Source organism: Dipodomys spectabilis, unplaced genomic scaffold (assembly GCF_019054845.1).
Source record: "Dipodomys spectabilis isolate Male_0828 unplaced genomic scaffold, ASM1905484v1 ptg000006l, whole genome shotgun sequence".
NCBI lineage: Eukaryota > Metazoa > Chordata > Mammalia > Rodentia > Heteromyidae > Dipodomys > Dipodomys spectabilis.
In genome coordinates, this window is record NW_024870683.1 from 20,308,539 (window position 1) to 20,329,062 (window position 20,524).

General features: G+C 40.1%; 1 protein-coding gene across 1 annotated transcript; it reads left to right on the forward strand.

The window, feature by feature from the left end:
* Positions 1-271: 271 nt before the first annotated feature.
* Positions 272-13,380, forward strand: Znf483 (zinc finger protein 483). The gene is made up of 5 exons (XM_042698914.1): positions 272-608; positions 3,163-3,233; positions 5,890-6,016; positions 6,620-6,715; positions 11,440-13,380. The coding sequence occupies exons 1-5, from the start codon at positions 272-274 to the stop codon at positions 12,999-13,001; spliced, it is 2,193 nt and encodes a 730-aa protein (XP_042554848.1). The 3' UTR covers positions 13,002-13,380.
* The last annotated feature ends 7,144 nt before the right edge of the window (positions 13,381-20,524 follow it).

Below are 20,524 nucleotides of genomic sequence, written 5' to 3' on the forward strand. Positions count from 1 at the left end.
TATTGTATATATATTTGCATAAATTATTCATATCAATCAGGCATATATCTGAACCAAAAGAATGTTTCCAGAATTATCAAGCTTGTTTTACTCATTTAATGTCTTGTTAATTCTCCTTGACAGTTTCTGCAAGACTGTAAATTGGATCGCAGGAGCTCTTCATAGTTTACTTGTATAGTGTGTTGGTGGACAGTATTGATATTCAGATAGTCTAAAAGGATCTAGATTCCTGCTGGTGATCACAATGCAAGCTGTAGTCCCCTTGAACAAGATGACGGCTGCCTCCCCAAACCTTCCATCTGTGGCTTTGCGCACAGTAAACAAGGCCCCAAGAATGGATACTTTCAGGCAGAAGTTCAGGTGGTTCTGTTACTCAGGAGAGGCTGGACCTAGGAAAACCCTGAATCAACTCTGGGAGCTGTGCACACAGTGGCTGAGACCCGACATTAACACGAAAGAACAGATTTTAGAGCTCTTGGTGTTCGAGCAGTTCCTGTCGGTTTTGCCTGGGGAGATGAGGATTTGGGTAAAATCACAACGTCCTGAGAGCAGTGAGGATGTGGTGACCTTGATGGAAGACTTGTTCGAAACACTTGAAGAGAAGGAAGGTGAGAGTTACTGGTGGCAGGATGGGGGGGGGGGGGCAATTCTCAGTTTAGCAAAGTGAACTACTACCTGGGTGACAGTGGTTAACATCTATAGTCCTTCATACGTAGAGGCTGAGATCTGAGGATCATAGTTCAAAACCAGCCCAGGCAGGAAAGTCTGTGAGGCTTTTATCTGCAGTTAACTTCTAGAAAGCGGAGTGAAAAAGCTAAGGGACAGCACCCAGGCCCCAAGTTCAAGCCCAGTACCAGTACACACACACACACACACACACACACACACACACACACACACACACACACACGAAAGTAAGTGGATTCTTCTTCAAAGGAAACTATGTTCTGCTAAGGAGGAGTCTTAAGGCTAAAAAGTAAGAATCAGGTAACCGTATACTCACAAGTACAGTCTGGAGATAAACACACCATTTCCCTGTCTATCTCAGAACTCATGGTAGAAACGTTGTATTGCTGCAACAGAGTACTTCTCCTGAGTTAAGCCTCTGGATGGACATCTCAGCAGTGTTCCATTCTAGAAGGAGCACTTATGTCTTTGATTATGTAAGTCTGATTCTTAATTTTTACTAGTTTTAATAAAACTGACTGCAGTTCCTTCCTAAGAAGGTAGGGTATAATTGAAAAATACTTTGCCTCATGTGAGCTTCTGAGGATGTTTGGTACATATCATCCCCAAGTTCTTCAGTCTGTAGGAATCTAGTGGCCATTTGTGCCAGTACTAGGCCTTGAACTGAAAGGTCTCATGCTCTTGCTTAAGTGTTTTTGCTCAGGATTGGTGCTCTACCACTTGAGTCTCATCTCTGTTTCTCAGAGTCAATCTTAAAGCCAGCTTGGTGCCTTTATTCAATAAATAACTGGGTAACGCTTGAGCAAAGCATTGTTCCAGGAGTAGGAAATGAAATAGTAGATAAAAAAGAAAATGTGCTCTTGCCTAAATACAGCATATAAATTTACGGAGTGTTTAAGAACTCTCTATTGTGCTAATTAAATATTTTAAAGCTGAGAGGTTCTGGAAGGAATGCACTTGAAATTGAAAGCATCTTTTGATGAAGTAGATATCAAAGATATATATATATATATATATCTGAGTTTTCAGTCATAATCCCAGCCTGTAGTTCCTATCACCTTAATTTCCCAACTGAACAACAATAAGTATATCATTAAAATATTGGTCCATTTCAGTTCCTCAAACTTGTTCTGGATCAGCTCAGAGAAATCAAGGTGACAGTCTTTCTATTATACTATTATACCTTACTGAGTATGCTAATGAATTGATTTTTGGAAAGTACCTAAGAAACCACAGCATAGGGGGCTGGTTGCCAGAGGAACCATCTTGTATCCTATAGAGATTTGTAGTTCACAGCCCAACCTCTATTTCAAGAGGGGTAGAAGGTTGAACTAAAAATCAATTAGTTAGTCAGTCACATCGACACAATAAAGCCTTCTTAAAAATCTAAAAGAATCAGGAGGCTGAGAGCTAAGGATTACGGGTTGAAGCCAGCCCTGGCAAGAAAGTCCTTAAGACTCTTAATCTCCAGTTAACCACCAAGCAGCTGGAAGTGGGCACCAGCCTTGAGTGAAGATGCTAAGGGAGAGCACCCAGGTCCTAAATTCAAACCCCAGGACTAGCACACACACACTACAACACACGCACACACACACGCGCACACACACGCGCACACACACACACACACACACACACACACACACACACAAACCCAAAAGGATAGTATTGGGAAAAGATATCCAACATGGAGTTTCCTGGAGGTGCCGTTCCTGCAGAGGACCTTGAAGGAATTTGTGTCAGGTTGTGTCCAAGCCCTGAGTGATTTCAGAGGCACTGAGTCCCGCCTGTATATTCTGCCCTGACTGTTGCATCTGACAGTAGTCTAGAAAGTGAAGTGTTTCACTAACTTATGTAAGTCATTCAAGCAAAATAATTCAACCTAAGGACAGGGCCACTAGACATTGGTGAGAAATCACAGAAGCTGTGACAGGCATCTGAAGTAGGGGACTGTGTTATAGGGCTGAAATTTCCACCTGTAGAATCTGATGCCGTGTCCTATCCTCAGTGTCTGAACTGAATTGAATTGAATTAGAGCTCTAACACTGAGCTAGTGTACACTGGAGACATGCATTGCAGAAATTTGTGACCTTGGGCTGGGAAGGTGGCTCAGTGGTAGAGTGCTTGCCTTGCATGCATGAGGCTCTGGATTCAATTCCGCAGCACCACATAAGCAGAAAAAGCTGGAAGTGGCACTGTGGCTCAAGTGGTAGAGTGCTAGCCTTGAGCTGAAGAGCTGAGGGACAGTGCCCAGGCCCAGAGTACAGGCCACCACCACCACCAACAAATAATAAATAAATAAATAAATAAATATGTGGCCTTCCCAAATCTGCACACACATCCAGGGACACGTAAGTTCTGTGTTGAATAATGGAAGAAATTGATGTGACTTCCCCCTTGTATATTCGGAAACATAGAAGGATTTGTCTGAAGAATCCATCTGAAAGATAATGGACTGTTTTTTAACCTCCTTCCTAGATTCTGTTGCTTGCAAAGAGGAGAACTTAGAAGATGAAATGGTGGCTGTTCCTCCAAGCACAGAGTCAAGTGTAAGTTTTCTCTCACTGGTTTTCATTCTTTTTTTCTTTTCTTTTTTTTTCTTTTTTTTGTCATGGGGCTTGAACTCTGGGCCTGGGCGCAGTCCCTGAGCTCTTCAGCTCAAGGCCTGCACTCTACCACTTGAGTCACAGCACCACTTCTGGTTTTCTGGTGGTTTATTAGAGATAAGAGTCTCACAGACTTTCCTGTTTGGACTGGCTTTCAACTGCGATCCTCAGCTCTCAGCCTTCTGAGTAGCTAGGATTAAAGGCGTGAGCCAGCAGCACCCAGCTTGGTTTTCATTCTTAACTGAAGTACCTGGGCTGTTAGTGAGTGATGTAAAAATTTTAAAGTAATGGGCTAGAAATGTGGCTTAGTGGTAGAATGCTTGCCTACCATGCACAAGGCCCTGGGTTCGATTCCTTGGTATGACATAAACAAACAAAAAATACCAAGAAAAGTCACTAAGACAAGAAACTTACACTTCATAGTTGAATCATCAGACCATGTTACAAGTCTGGCACTAAAGAAAAGCATTGCACAGTTAACTCTAAATAAAATTAGGTATATATGGAATTATATTTCATTAATATGGTAAAGAACATCTTCCCCTTGACAATGGTAGAATATAAACAATCCTCACAATGTGAGTAAAAGGCTGAAGCATCACTGCTATGAGTCAGTATTTCCTAAGTATTCCAGGCAACAGTAAGGTAAGAAAACAATGGGCTGGAAATACAAATGCAGAAGCAGCAATGCATATTATTTACAGGCATTATTATTGTCTGTTTGGAAAACTTCAGGGAATCACCTGAACTGAAATTCATGCAATCTTCAGGAAAATCAATTGGTTACAGATCAATACCAGTATACCAGTAATTAGCAGTTAGAGAAAAAAAAATGAATCTTTTTTTAAATAAATTTTTTATTGTGAAAATACTGTACAGAGGGGTTACAGTTACATGACCAAGGTAATGAGTACATTTCCTATCAAGCATTGTTGCCTCCTTTGTTTTTCCCCTACCATCCTTCCCTCCTACCTCCACAATACACTACACTACCTTCCCACTACACTCCCCCCCTCCCCTGCAGTGAAAACAGGGGTTAGACCATGGGGGAGGAACATACAAAGCAACAAAAAAAATCACATGGTACCTTATAAATATGTTAGAAACAATAGCAAGAAAGAAAAAAATCACTTGTGTCCCTATCTTGGGGTTCATTTTGCTTAACTTCATCTTATCTGGTCATATGTACATAGCTTTTGACCTTTTCTACTTGTCCCAGACATATACTAGTTATTGCAAATAAGGGAAACCATGGGACCTATGTTTCTTTGGGTCTGGTTAACTTTACTTAATATAATAAAAAAATGAATCTTAATCACCATATTGAGTAATCATGCTGTAATGATGACTCCAATAGTGACTCCAAAAAGTAGGTTTACTTTATGATCCCTAAAACTCATGCGTGTTTACTTGGAAGAAGGATCTATGTAAGTGTGGTTGAATATGGAATTGGAAGATGAGGAATTCTGGATTCTTTGAGTAGGTCTGAAGTACCATCACAGATATCCTTCATACAGAAGGACATAGGGAAATTGAACACAAAGAGGAGTAGACAATGTAGAAAGAGAGGTTTGAATTGACAAGGCCACAGCCAAGAGAGGCCAAAGAAGGCTGACAGCCATGATAGCTGGAAGCAGCAGGAAGTGGATTCTCTCCCAGAGCCTCACAAGAAACTATAGCACTATCATATGCTTCATGTCCTATTTCTGGCCTCCAAAATGGTGATAGGATTTCTTTCTCTTGTTTTAAGCTGCCAAGATCATGGTGATTTTTTGCAGGTTAATGTACACAGGGAAGCTGATACAAGTGCTGACAGGTTCCCTGCCACACCCCTCTCTAAATGTCCTACAGAAAGTGAGTTTGTTGAGTCTATGCTTGCTTGAAATATTGGGGTAGTTGTAATTATGTACACTGATGTGTGTGTATGTATGTGTGTGTGTGCACACCAGTGTGTGCAGTGCTAGTTTTGAGGCTTGAACTCAAGGCTAGTGCTCTACCACTTGAGTCATAGCTTCACTTTCAGCTTTCTGGTGGTTGGAGATGAATCTCTCAGACTTTCCTGCCCTGGCTGACTTTGAACCTGATCCTCAGAACCTAGCATCCCAAATAGCTAGGATTACAGGTGTGAGCTACTAACACCAAACTCACAGGTTGTTTTTGGTTGTATAAAAAAAAATGATTGCTGCATATAACTTGGAAGTTCAAATTTGGAATGAAGTTGATAATAATATCATGTACTCTTGCTTGCAATTAACTTACATTAATTTTGAAAATGTTGAGGATGCAAGTCATGCCTTTCCTATCTACTTTGCCTTTTAATCTTAGAAAATCAATGTATAAGGAGTTAACTTGATCAATGTTAAATGATCTAGAGAATTCTTGTAGGGTGCTTTACCACCAGACTCTGAGTAGGAAAGTCATGGAGTGTATAATACCTTTTTTCTGTATCTTAGTAAAAGTGGTATAATAGCTACACTGTCTTGCTTTGGAAATCTTAAAAGCTTGAATACCATCAGAATGCTTACTCTGTAACCAAATCTAAAGATTTGGAGAAGTATGAGGTTGGGAATGATGCAGTGCAATTCCTGTGGTATCCTAGGAACCCATAATGTTTGAAGAAGTGGCTGTGGACTTTTCCAGAAGTGAGTGGAAGAAGCTGGAGCCTTCTCAGCGGGAGCTGTATAAGGAAGTGCTGCTGGAAAGCTTAGGAAATCTGGAATCACTGGGTAAAGAGATTCTTTCTTCATGGTCCAGCCTCTGTCTCTGTGCTGTGGGTGTGAGATGCTTTAAGTTTGTTATTCTGGGCATTCAGAACCTGATAAAATCCTAAAAATAGATCTTAAAAACTAGATCTTAGTTTCATCAAGTTGGAACTATGGAACATTATTGAGGTCTTAAGTACTATGCTTTCCTCCATTTCCTTCTTCCTTGAGTTCTAATATTGAATCTTTATATGTGGTGTGTGTGTGTGTATGTGTGCATGTATGTGTGTGTATGTCCAAGCATGGGCTTAAACTCAGGGCCTTGCACTTTTACGTGGCTTTTTCATTAAAGGCTGGCACTCTACCATTTCAGCCACATCTCCACTTCCAGCTTTTTGCTGGTTAGTTGGAGATAAAAGTCTCTCAGCCTTTTATGCCTGGGTTGGCTTCCAATCAAGATCTTCAGATCTTAGCCTCCTGAGTAGCTAGGATTACACACATGAGCCACTGGCTCCTGGATTCAAAATTACATGTTTTGTCTTTTCTGGAAAACCAGAGTCTATATAGGAATATTGTTGCATTTGTATTCTGTGTACAATCATTTTCTATTCTTTTCTCTATGAGCAGGCTTTCCAGTGTCCAAGTTCAATTTGCTTTCTCAGCTAAAGTGGATTAAGTTGCCAAAACTACTGGAAAAAGAACTCTCAAAAGATTCGAGACCAGGTAAGTTGGTGAAAGATATGACAGTGAAAATGGTTGTTTACCAAGTGAGTTGGGAAATGACCTTATGAAAGCTGGACAGGCCACTGTTAAAATACAAAGATGGTTAAAGGAGAGTGTTTCCCTTCCTGGAATGTTAATATTTCTATGTTTATTTTGAAAGTATAGGACAGTTCATTAGCAAAAGAACACACTTTCAGTAGACCAAAAACATGCCATCCCCAGAATGACAATCTAGAATGTTCCTCTTTTTTGTGGGAGTGGGTAGGGGAGTCATGGTGCTTGAACTCAGGGCTGGGCACTGTCCTTGAGCTCTCTCTCTCTTTCTTTTTTTTTTTTTTTGTTGGGCTTGAACTTTGGGTCTGGGCACTGTCCTTCAGCTCTTCAGCTCAAGGCTAGCACTCTACCACTTGAGCCATAGTGCCACTTCAGGCTTTTTCTGCTTATGTGGTGCTGAGGAATCGAACCCAGGGCCTCATGCATGCAAGGCAAGCACTCTATCACTGAGCCACCTTCCCAGCTCCCTTGAGCTCTTTTTGCTCAAGGCTAGTGCTCTACCACTTTGAGCCACAACACCACTTTTGGTTTTCTGGTGGTTGATTGGAGATAAGAGCTTCATGCATTTTCCTGCTTGGGCTGATTTTGAACCATGATCCTTACATCTCAGCCTCTTGAGTAGCTATGATTACAGGTGTGAGCCACTGGATTCTGGCTCAGAATATTCCTTTTTAATAGGAAAGACATTTGATTTGGGTCCTGGTGAAGTATATATGTCAAAATATACTATGTCATACAAGAGGCTTCCTGGGGAAAATTCCAAGTGATGAGAAATGACAAGGCACCTGGGGGATCTAGGAGAGCTTTCTGCATGATGCAGATAGAAATTCTGTGAATGAGAGGGAGAGGAAGGAAGGAAGATTGGGGAAGAAGAGTCTTAACCTGAAAAACAATTTTAAGAAAAGTTCAGACAAGACCAAAAAAATGCTTGGGCCAAAGTCACCTGTCAGGGGATTTCTGTATCTTAAAGAAATGGGGCGAAGTGTCCCTGTACTCTTCATGGGTAGGAAACAGTAGGTTTGTAGCAGCCGCAGCAGCAGCAGCAGCAGCAGCAGGAGGGGCTGTCAGGCAGTCTCCCATAAGAGATCCATGAAGCAAAGCAGATATCCAAACAAAACATATTATTAAAGCCATGCATTGATGGCTCATACCTGTAATCCTAGCTACTCAGGAGCCTGAGATCTGAGGATTTTAGTTCCAAACCAGCCCAGGCAGGAAAGTCAGTGATATTCTTATGTCCAATAAAGTACTAAGGAAAAGCTGAAAGTAGTGCTGTGGCTCAAGTGGCAGAGCACTAGCCTTGAGCAAAAAAAGCTCAGGGACAGTGCCAGGCCCAGAGTTCAAGCCCCCCGTTTGGCCACAGGACGGGCCAAACAACAACAACACCACCATGCTATTAATGTCTGCATAATGACGTTATATTTTAATAATGGCACAGACAAGGAACTGTGGGAATACAGGTTATGGAGCCACAATGGTTTTTCTTACCATTTTCAACTTTGATGGCACAAAGGCATTTCATTTCATAAGCAGTAGAAAATGCACCTTGAATTCTGAGTGTCTGTCTTATTCTTGGCTAACAGTATATCGTCCAATACTCTGTTGTAAAGCTAGATAAAGGCTGAAACTACAATTTAGCTTTTGGCCTTCTTAAAATTTAACCTTAAAAAGATCTATTAATACCTCCATTTACTTTAAAGAAAAAGTGATCTATCTCATTAGTCAGCTTGTTGAGTGTTTCTAGTATGGTTACAGAAGTAAAATATAGCAATTGTCTTATGTTTCAGCAATATTTTAAACAGTTTAATTCCAAAAATTGATTCACAGGCCTTTTAATTTTATTTTGTCCCAGTACTGGGAGTTGAATTCAGGCTCTTGTGCTTGCTAGGCAGAGTACCCTAAAACTTGAGCCAGGCCTCTGACTCTTTTGGTTTTTGTTACTTTTTACATAGGATCTTGCTTTTTGACGAGGTGGCTATGAACTGGAATCTCCCTATTTATGCTTTCCACATAGTTAGGATGGCTGCTGGCATGTACCACCATGCCCAACTTTTTTTTTGTTTTTGAAAATTTACTTGATTGTTATTTTTGAGGTGATATACGACGGGGTTACATTTACATACATCAGATAAGTACATTTCCTTTTGCAAAATGTCACTGTTCCCTCATTCTCCCCCATTCCTTCCCTCCCATCTCCACCCAGGAGTTGCATAGTTCACTTTGATCAAGTGCATTCCACTGCTGCACTTTTTCACCCTTTCCCTCAGATTCTGTGCCCTCCTCCCACCCTCCCACATATGTGCATGTGTATACACCATCTATAAGGTAAAGAATATTGAAAAAGAAAAAAAACGTAAGATCCTTTGTTTCCATGTCTTCAGTATGTATGTTATTTTACATATACAGATGAAGAGGTGCTTGGGTCTTGCACCTTTGTAATTCTCTCCTAAGACTATCCTCTTATGGTCTCATTTTCTGTGAGTATCTAGAATCTTGGGTAATTTGTAATATCCCAGGGTGTTTTAGATCCAACTTTCACATATCAGGGAGAACATGTACTGTTTGTCTCTTCTGATCTTGTTCAACTTTTAATGATTGAGATGGGATTTTATGATCTTTCTGCTTCAGCTGGCCTTGAACCGTGATCCTTCCTAGTAGCTAGGATTACAGGAGCAAGCAACCATGTAACTGGAGTAAAGTGTTTTTGACAGACAAAGCAGAGTCAATAGCTATAATTTTGTAAAATCAGTGCAAGTCAGTAAGGATCGTTAAGTAAGAAAAATGAGCAGAGAACTTGAGCAAGTAACTGACAAAATTTTAAATAGTTCTGAAAATGCAAACATATTCAAATTAATTATATTTAGAGAGACAATATTGTTCTTAATCTTTTTTGGAGGGGGGTCCGGTAATGGGCCTGAACTCTGGGTCTGGGCACTGTCCGTCAGCTCTTCAGCTCAAGGGTAGTGCTCTACCACCTGAGCCACAGCGCCACTTCTGGCTTTTTTCTTTTTGCTTATGTGGTGCTAAGGAATCGAACCCAGGGCCTCAAGCATGCAAGGCAAGTGCTCTACCTCTAAGCCACCTTCCCAGCCCGAGAGACAATATTGCTATGAGTAAAATTTACAAATACTTAAAGATCATTTGATCATTTTTCCTCATTTCAGATGTTTGTACTCCTTAGGTATTATGTATAGTGGTATAATCTTTGTACCTTTTGGTTTACTAATTCTGCTTTGATGACAGTAGTATGGAAATAACTTTCCCCCCCACTAGTGTTAGGGGTTGAATCCTGACCTTCATACATGCTTAGCATACACTATTACTGAACTACACCCCTTGCCTTAGAAACATTAATTATTTGATAAGAGCCCAGTAAAGGAATAGCTAAGTAAACAATACAGTACATAGTCATGTAAGTGATTAAAACTACCTTAGGAGGAATTATCAGATTAGAAACAGTTGTAAGTGAGAAAAGCGATAATACCTGTGCATATTTTACTATCTAAAGTATACAGTAAATATCCTAGAAGAAAATTCATGCAACTTTTGGATAGTAGGATTTTGAGGGGTTTTATATTTCATAAATTGTCCTTTTCTGATATTTGAAAGTGATTGTGGCCCTTCTGATAACCTTTGGAAGTCTAGCCTAGCTAGCACTGCTTGTCTGTGATGTGATGAATGTTTTGTATAAAATCAGTCAAGAGCATGTCCCTTGGTGTCAGGCTAATGTGACATAATACATTTGACCTTAGGCAGCCTGCTGACCCATGTCTTATGTGCCCAGTTGTCACATTCATAAAACAGGAACAGTGCCAAGTCTTGCTTTGGGTTTCGGTGAAGAGTAAGTAAAGCAATCCAAATCAAGTGCTTGGTGTCAAACCTGGTGTTTGGTATGTGCACAATCATTTTTTAAAGCAAAATGTTTAGATATAGAAGGAACAGATTTGAACATATTACAGACATCTAAAATGAATGTGAGAACTGGCATCTCTTACTATAAAGCACAAACTTTTCAATCATCATTTTCCCTTGGTTTTTGTTTATCCTATTTTCCCCTGTATTGCCTTTCTTTCTTTTCCCTGTTTTTTTTTTCTTTTATTATTGTGAAGATGCTGTCCAGAGGGGTTACAGTTACATGAGTAAGGTAATGAGTCCATTTCTTGTCAAGCACTGTTACCCCCTCCTTTGTTGTTCTCCCACTATCCCTTCCCTCCCCTACCTCTCTCTCTTCTGTTTTTTTAAAAAAAATTTTTTTGGCAATTCTTGGGATTAAGGTTTTTAGGCAGATACATTAAGGTTTTTAGGCAGATACTGTACCACTTGAGCCACTTCATTACCATTTATTTATTTGTTTGCTTGTTTATTTATTGCACCGGTCCTGGGGCTTGAACTCAGGGCCTAGGCACTGTCCCTGAGCTTCTTTTGCTCAAGGCTAGCACTCTAGCACTTGAGCCAGTGCCACTTCCAGCTTTTTCTGTTTATGTGGTACTGAGGAATCCAACGTAGGGCTTCATGCATGCTGGCACTCTGCCACTAAGCCACATTCCCAGCCTTTACAACACTCTTAATTGAGAACTGTCCAAGTAGTATTTCTTGTCATCATTACTCGCTGTTCCTATTTTAGTTCTAAACATAGCAACTGGAAACACTTTGTTTCTTGTTTCTTTTAGAGGATGAGCCCCGAGGTAATTTTGACAATCTTTTGGAAGAATTTACTTTAGAGACAATAATAGAAAAATGCTTCGAGGATGATGGCTACGGCTTCATGGCAGAATTCCAGAAACATCACGGCATTGCTGAAGAGGATGGAGGCAAACGGAGACATTCCAAAGGAACACAGAAAAAAACTCAGAGGAAAGGCGATAAGGGAGAAGAAAGTGACCCAGAAAAGAGTCTCACTGGAAAAAATCCCAAGCGAACTTCCGACCTAATCAAATATATGAGAGCTTATTTAAAGAAGAAGAAGGCTCAGCAGTCTAATGAAGGTAAGAAACCCTTCAGTTTCCATTCAGATCTTGTCTTGAACTGCAAAGAACATACTGCAGAAAAGTCACGGAAACATAGTGAGAATGGAAAGGGCGTTACTCACTCTTCGTCTCTAGCTGAACATAAGAAACATCAGAAAATTCGTTTGGGGGACAAGTCTCAGAAGTGCAGTAAATGTGGGGTAACTTTCACTCAAAGCTCATCTTCAAAGAATAGCACCTCTACATGTGAAAAATGTCAGAAGAACTTACGTCAAGATACAGCCACAAATAAAGATAAGAGACCTGAGAATGGAGAAAAAAGTCGTAAGTGTGGTAAGTGTGGAAAATGCTTCGGCTATTCCGCACTTACCAAACGCCCTAGAAATCTTACTGGAGAGAAGCCCTACACGTGTATTAAATGTAGAAAAGCTGCCAGCAATAGCTCCTCACGCTCCTCGGGTCGTGGAAGTCCCACTGACGAAAAGCTCTGTAAGTGTGATGTGTGTGGAAAAAGTTTCACCGTCATTCACCACCTCATGAAACATCAAAGAACTCATACTGGAGAAAAACCTTATGCCTGTAAAGACTGTGGGAGAGCCTTCAGTGATAGCTCATCTCTTAGTCAACATCAGCGGATTCACACTGGAGAAAAACCGTATAAATGCAGCGAATGTGACAAATCCTTCAGTCACAGCTCTTCCCTTACCAAACATCAGAGAATTCATACTGGAGAGAAGCCCTATAAATGTGATGACTGTGGCAAAACCTTTAGACAGAATTCTTGCCTTACCCGCCATCAGAGAATTCACACAGGAGAAAAACCCTATGTGTGTAAGGACTGTGGAATGGCATTCACCCACTTTACATCTGCCCTTTATCATCAACGGCTTCATTCGGGAGAAAAGCCCTACAAATGTGACGAGTGTAAGAAAGCTTTCTCCTCCCATTCCCTCCTCAGTCGCCACATGAGAAGTCATACTGGGGTGACGCCTTACAAATGCAAGGAATGTGGGAAAGTCTTCCGGCAAAGTTCATCTCTTAATGAACATTTCCGAGTTCATACTGGAGAGAAACCCTATGAATGTGATGTTTGCGGAGCAACTTTCCATCGGACCTCCCTCCTTGTAGAACACGTAAAAATTCATGCCAGAAATAGAAAATACCCTTGCAATAAGTGCGATAAGGTATTTAAATGTAACAATAGCCTTGTCAAACACCGGGTGGTTCATGCTACAAGTGATTCTAAGAAAGGGGAGGAGAAGTGATTCTAAGAAAGGGGATGTAAAGCAATTAGGTAGAAGCTGCAAGTTTGGTGGGGTGGATAGCTAGAAAGATAACTTCCCCACTCATCCCTCTTCTCTTTGATGACATAAATGGCTGGTAAATAGTAATTAGTTGGCAAGACCATGGAGAAAGTGAAGAAATCATGGTATGAGTGACAAATTTGTACAGTTTTTTCTGGGAATTTCCCCCTCTCTTCTCCCTTCCAGTGTAATGGAAAGAGAACGTGACTGGACTTAGAATCTGAGTCCTGCCCAGTTTGCCAACCAACTCACCTTGCACAAATCAACCAACCTTTCAGAATTTTAGTTTTTATGTTAGTAGAATGAAGAGTTGGGATTACCAATCTCTAATTTTGTTTTTGGAGCTCTGATCCTCATGGGGGGAAAGATAAAAACATTTTTTATTCACTGAAATTTGTCTTGTTTGTAGAGTAGAAAACTTCTTGCATGATACTGGAATTCTGGTTTAGTGGGGATGTAGTGTACTTCTTGAATACGTGTGCAGGACTTCCTAGAATGTAATAAATAGAAATGTCAGGGAAGGTCCCCCCTTTTTTTTTCTTTCTTTTGGGCACTGGCTCAGTACCTTGGCACCTGAGTCAACTCCACCAGGAGATTAACAGAGCTAGGAAATCAGATTGGCTTTAGGGAAAAAGAAACCTCTTGAAACTGGCTGTTCTGGGTGGATTATCTTTTGCCAAATAGAATTATTTATTTTTTGTCTGTAATAAGCAAAGCTTCCTCCATTAGGAAGTGCATTCTGCTTAGCAAAAGTTAAAAGCTGTTAGATTGGATCTGATTGGTCCCTTAGGTGTGTTTTAGTTGGTCCGTGGTAGTTGTAGTGAGTGGGGTATATCTACTTAGCTGCCAACTATTTGGAAAATAGGGAATTCATATTTTCTTTTTTTTTTTAAAAAATAAGGATCGTCTGAAACATTATCAGTAGCTGTCATGTTCAGCTGAAGAATCTGCTCTCTAAATCGCCAAATCTGGTATATGATCTGACTTTCCCATTTAAGAAATAATATTTTAATCCCCTGATACTGGAGAGAGCATGCAGTAAAATCTAAAGGCACCTTATTGATAACAAGTAAAGTTCAGGAAGGGAACATAGAATTATATGTTTTCAGTTGTGCAGTTAGACCTTGAAGGAACAGAATCTATGGATATTGGTAGCTGTTCCTTAGAAACTTAATTGATGGGGGTCTGAATAAAACTTTCCTACTGAAAAAGAAACTAAAGACCCTGAATGAGTTGGGTTTGGGACTCAGGTCATTGGGGTCCAGCGAAGCCCCTCTGGCTCAACAGTGGTGAGAGTTAAGTTCTAAATGTTGCAATCAGAGTCAGGTCCTATAAGAAAATTACCCCAGGAAATTCTAGGCTTATGGAAGTGAACAAAACCTTAATGCTGATCTGAGAATAATGAACATTTGCTGTAACTTAATGTGCTTAGGTCTGAAATTCTACCTCTTGTAGGTATAAGGCTTTTCGTTTCTTTCTGATCCTACCTCCTTTCTTTCCCCAAAGCTTGAAATTCAAGTATTATTAAGTGATGAAGTTGTTTTGCATAGTTTACATATGTCATTGCTGAAGGACCAATCAAAGATTCTTTTCATGTATCCATGAAAAGAAAATGGCTTTGAAGAGTCATTCACACTGGTTTAATATTTTTTTCTGAAAAAGTATAATTTATAGAGAGAATTTAGGAAGTAATGTTTATTGTTTAGGTTTTCATAAGGGATGTTTTATCCTAATATCTATTAAGAATCAAAAACAAACATTTTACAGCTTTATTGAAGCATAATTTACAAATCATTAAAAACCATTCAGTGAATTTTGGTAAGTTCACTGAGTTGTACAACCCTCACCCTAGCCAATTTTTTGGCATATCACCCTGATAATAGCTAATTAATATCCTGTACTGATTTGCATTTATTCCTACTTCCCTTTTCTAATCCCAGGCAATCGACTTCCTGTCTGCAAAGTTGACATTTATTACTAATGGGACAAGTAGTCTTTTGTGTCCCTTTTTCATTACCATGTTTTTAAGTGTATCTGTCATTGTATATCATATTCATTGTTAAAATTCTTATTTTTTCATTTTTCATAGTTTCTTAGTGTTAAAACAGTGTTCCGTCATTTGCATACTTTGTTCTTTTACCATGTAAGGGTTATTTGGGGTCCTCCCCCTCAGTATGGCTTTTATAAGCAGTGGTTGTGAAAGTTAATATGTAAGTCTCTGTAGACAATTGTTTTCATTTTTCTTAGGTAGATGTTGGTGAGTGGATTTGCTGGGTAAAGTGGCAAATTGTTGTTCAGCATTTTAGAGACCTGCCAAATTGTTTCTCAGTGATTCCATCCACTCAACTTACAATAGCAGTGTATGAAGAGTCACCCTAGTGGTTGAAGTGGAATTTGTGGTTTTCTTCATTATTTCCCTGATGACAAAAGATTCTGGAACATTGCTCATGAGCTCATTACCCATTCATATAGCTTGTTTACTGAAACGCTTATTCAATCTTCTGTCCATTTACAAACTGGATTATTAGTTGAGCTGCAACAAGTACTTTATCTGGTCATCTTTTATCCAGTATGAACTTTCTAAATACTGTACTGGCTACACAGAGGGAAACCAAAAATCCTTCTATTCAATGTTTATCAATAACTGACTTTTTAAGTATACGGAGTTTTCTGAAAGCCATTCTCAGATAGTTATAATTCATTTTTGGATTAACTGTGATCATCAAAACCTTTTTTTTAGCCGGGCGCTGGTGGTTCACGCCTGTAATCCTAGCTACTCAGGAGGCTGAGATCTGAGGATTGCGGTTCAAAGCCAGCTGGGGCAGGAGAGACCGTGAGACTCCTATCTCCAATAAACCACCAGAAAAAGACCGGAAGTGGCGCTGTAGCTCAAGTGGTAGAGCACTTGCCTTGAGCTGAAGAGCTGAGGGACAGCACCCAGGCCCAGAGTTCAAGCCCCACGACTGACCAAAAAAAAAAAACCAAAACAAAAAAAAAACTTTTTTTTGTCAGTTGTGGGGCTTGACTCAGGGCCTAGGTGCTATCCCTGAGTCTCTTTGTCCTCACGGCTAACACTCTACCACTAGAGCTACAGCACCACTTCTGGTTTTTGAGTAGTTAATTGAAGAGTTTCACAAGGACTTTTCTGCCCAGGCTGGCTTCAAACTGCTATCCTTAGATCTCAGCTTCCTGAGTAGCTAGGATTACAGGTGTGAGCCACTGGTGCCTGGCTATTGAAAACGTTTAAACTTTTAGCCTTTATAAAATTGTTTTTACTAGCCTCCTATAGCATTCTTCTTTCTTTACATTGAGGAGTGCTGAAAGCCTTGTTTCTTTAAAAAATGTAATGAGTTTGTCTAGGAGAATTTCATTCAGGTCACAGGAAAAGGTAAGACTTTTGTTGAAGAGCTCACTTTTACTTATCTTGGAGTTCTTTTTATGTAACATATATTTCATGTAACTATACATCTTGGCCCCTTTTTGGTGGAGTTCAGTAGTATATGCATTCACTCCTTTCTACAGTTATTTCTGTCCCTTGCCAGAACCTTCCTCTCACCCCATACTGAAACTGTACTCATTAACAGTTTTCTATTCTTTCCCTCCCAAGCCCCTGGTAACAATGATAATACAAATGTTCTGTTTCAATTGGTTCTGTTCGTGTAACTGATAAGCATCCCTTTTGTTTCAAATCTTAGCTTTTCTAGCACAGGAAATCTTAAGACTTTTTGAAGTCATCCAGATAACACTGACAAAGAATGAAAGGTCATCCTGTGTGTTTTCTGTTTCATTGGCTCCATAAGTGACAATTATTCCATGGCATGTAGGCATGTGTAGTGAACAGCTTTACCATCCAAGTCCTTGTGACACTGGGAGTCTGCTTCAGAAAACTGAACAAGAATATGTTTAGTATGAATTGCAGATTGGAATAAACCTATGAGGGAAAAGTCATCTCTTGTTTTAAGATTCTAATACAAAGGTAGAATCTCATCTTCATGATAGAAAACTAATCTATCTCTAGCTGAAAATTGCCAAAAAAAATCTGTCATTCATTAGAGATTTTAGACAAAAAAAATTGATGTTTCTTTTGTAAATTGGAATGTTGAAACATAATAGACCCCAAGTTTCCCTTGTTTGTGTTAACATGATTCATCTAAACTGAAAATACTTGAAACTTTTCAGATTTTGAATCAATTGGTCTCTGTTCGTAAAAGATATCTGTGTAAGTATGTTCCAGGAGAAAAATGTGATTTGCTCACGTCCTGAGCAAAACTGTCTTAATGGCGTACTTGAAATTTTCATTTTTTGTGGGTGTTTTTAAAATATCTCCTTTCACAGTTTTGTAGGTAGATGATGATACTTAAGATCATTTCTTTTTAATCTTTCCAAGATTCTTTTGAGTGTATGCTTATGTAAAAAGCAAACTTTTATATCTAGCCTAGTGTTTACACACTCAGCCTGTGAAAAGTTGGTTAGATCATTTTTGTTGGAACTTTGGACAAGTTAATGTGGCTTCTCTTGACTACGTTGTTGAGGAATTATGGAGGTGTGAAATTTGTCTTAAGTATTGCGTACTTTCTCTAACACTTGAACTGAACAAACAATTTTGTTTGTTTTGCTGCTGTACATTGCGACTACCATTTGTCCATCCATCCATTGTGGAATGTATGCACAGTGCTTTGCTAGTCGCTTTTTCTCTGTACTGTACCAGTTGTACAAGCTTCTGTATCTGCACTGGCTTCCGCCTTAGTAATATGCCTTTGATTAAAATTTAAATATTTTTCCATGTTTTTACCTAGAAAATAGTGAATAGCTAATTTAGGGCTAGAATGTACATATGTGGTGCTGTCTCCAGTCTGCATAGGTGTACCCTAACTTGTGCCATCTGCTTAAAAATATCTAAGTCAACCCATCATGCTATTCCATCTGTGCATAGAGAGAAGTCATCCAAAATGAGATCAGTTTGTTGAAACTGACTAGATTGGTGATGTGTCTGTGGGTTACACTAAAAATGTACATTCCTGTATGGATGGTATAATACAACAGTGTTCTATGCTTTACAGTGGTGAAAGTGAATTGTAGCTCTATTGAAACAATAAAGTTGGGTGTAATAAAAACAGTACTTGATTGTATTTCAGTTTTTTTTTCAATCTGAAGATATGGCATAACAGGCATTTCCAGTTCTCGGTAGCCTCATGTGGCTACCATATTGGATGATGCTGGGTTAGAAAAAGCAATCCTTGCCAGTTACAGAAAAGCTACAAGTTACTGTAGTTTACCTCAGTAAAAGTTTATGTTCCACACAGATTTGCAACATCTTGTTGCTCTTCAAACTTTACTACTCATCTGGAACACGCTGGCATGCCAGGTCTGAGAAGTCTGGAAAAGGAGAAGCCATACATTGCAGTGCACAATGTTTTCCAACACTGGTTTACAACTAGGTCACAAGTAGCTCTGCAGATGTGCTAGGGTATTGCAGAGGTCTTGTTGGTACTTCCCAGCCCTGCTGACACTATTAAACAACATGAACTATTATTGTTGGGAATTGATTAACAAATGGAACTGGCAGGTCTAACTTTTGGCCTAAAGGTGTTATGGAAAATTAGTTGTGGTACTAAGGATACTGTAACCATGAAAATTTTGCAACCTGGGGCTTAGAAATTACTTCTCTTGTAGAGCAGAAATCAGTTCCATGATCCTTACTTATCCACAGAGGAGGCTGGCAAGTGTCTTAGGCTCATGGTAAGCACACAGACTGGCTTTGCCAGTCTTTCGTTGTACTTTTTTTTTTCCTGCATGAAGAACATGCTTTTGTCTCCCCAAAGTCTAATGCAGTGTTTATAACTCAAAAGTCCAGAGTCTCTGAATAAGAAACTCGAGCCTCATTTAGAGGTTTGTTTTTGCCTTTGGGACCTATTAACCTTCCTTGGAGCAGTACACTGCAAAAACTATGCCTTGCTCTGAGAAGGATCTCCTGATGTCCTGGTAGGACAGAAGAAAGTAGACAAGCCAAGTGCTGGTGGCTCACACCTGTAATCCTAGCTACTCAGGAGGCTGGAAAGTCCATGAGACTTTTTTTTTTTTTCCCATGAGACTTTTATTTCCAATAAACCACTAGAAAACCGGAAGCAGCACTGTAGCTCAAGTGGTAAAGCGTTCACCTTGAACTGAAGAGCTGAGGGACAGTGCCCAGGCCCAGAGTTCAAGACCCCCTACCAACAAAGAAGAAGAAAGTAGGCAGAAGAAAGCTCTGTGGAAGTCATTTCTTGTTATACAGGATTCCACTCAATCAAGTTGGGATCCCCAAGTAAACAGCCTTTCAAGTTCTATTTAATGAAAGGTAATACTTCTTTGCTGTGAGGGAATGGTTATTACTTGCCCCGTCAAGCTGGTTTCTGTATTTGGGCAAGACTGCCATGGGTTGGGTCCTTTGTTGCTTTTTGGGACAAGACATTCCAGGCTCATTTTGCATCCTTTCCGCTCCAGCCCTAGAACAAGCTATTTCTTCAAGAAGCTTTAGTTTCTTTTGGTAGAAAACGGAATGTAAGCAGGGTGCTGGTGGCGTGCACCTGTAATCCTAGCTATTCAGGAGGCTGAGATCTGAGGATCGTGGTTCAAAGCCAGCTCAGGCAGGAAAGTCTGTGAGACTTATCTCCAATAAGCCACCAGAAAACTGGAAGTGGCACTGTGGCTCAAGTGGTAGAGTGCTTGCCTTGAGCTGAAGAGCTGAGGGACAGCACCCAGGCCCAGAGCTCAAGCCCCATAACAGACAAAAAAGAAAAGAAAAAGAAAATAGAATTTAAATGTCATAATAGGGATTCTGGGGAACTCATTGCTATTGGTCTGTCACTACTTTAGGCCCACATAGGGAACAGAATTAAGGAATGGATACCCTTCGATAGATATACACATTTGAATGTGTATGTAGTATATGCATACATGTACTCTGTCTCAAGGAGTTAACACAAATACCTATGATTCCGATCCCATATCAACAAGGCTCTTCCCATGCTTATAACTCCCTAACAAATTCTGATTGCCTTTGGTTAAATTTGTCATCACTGTCTTTGAGCAAATGTGTTATCTCAAGGTAACCACTGATCACCACCACTCCCTTTTTCCTGCCCTCCACTCCAGCTCTGACATCCTGCACCTCCCATCATTCTTGCTTCCACATGTGAGCATTGTCCTTGTAATGCCTGGGCTCAAACAGGTCATGCGGGCCCCCTGCTACACACAAGCTTCAGTCAAGGCTCTGACCTAAACACACTGCTTGCTGGTCATGCTTCCCCATGGCAAAGATGTCTTCAAATTGCTTAAGAATCCACTGATTACCTAAGTGGATACAGTCTTCCCTAATTGGGGTCACATACCTACTACAGGCCACCCCTCCATGTGAATCTACTACTTACACTGCCTGATCTCTCATCCCTTCGCTCTGCTTGTACTCTTGCGTTCTCATACGAGGGATCCTTCCTGTTCAAACG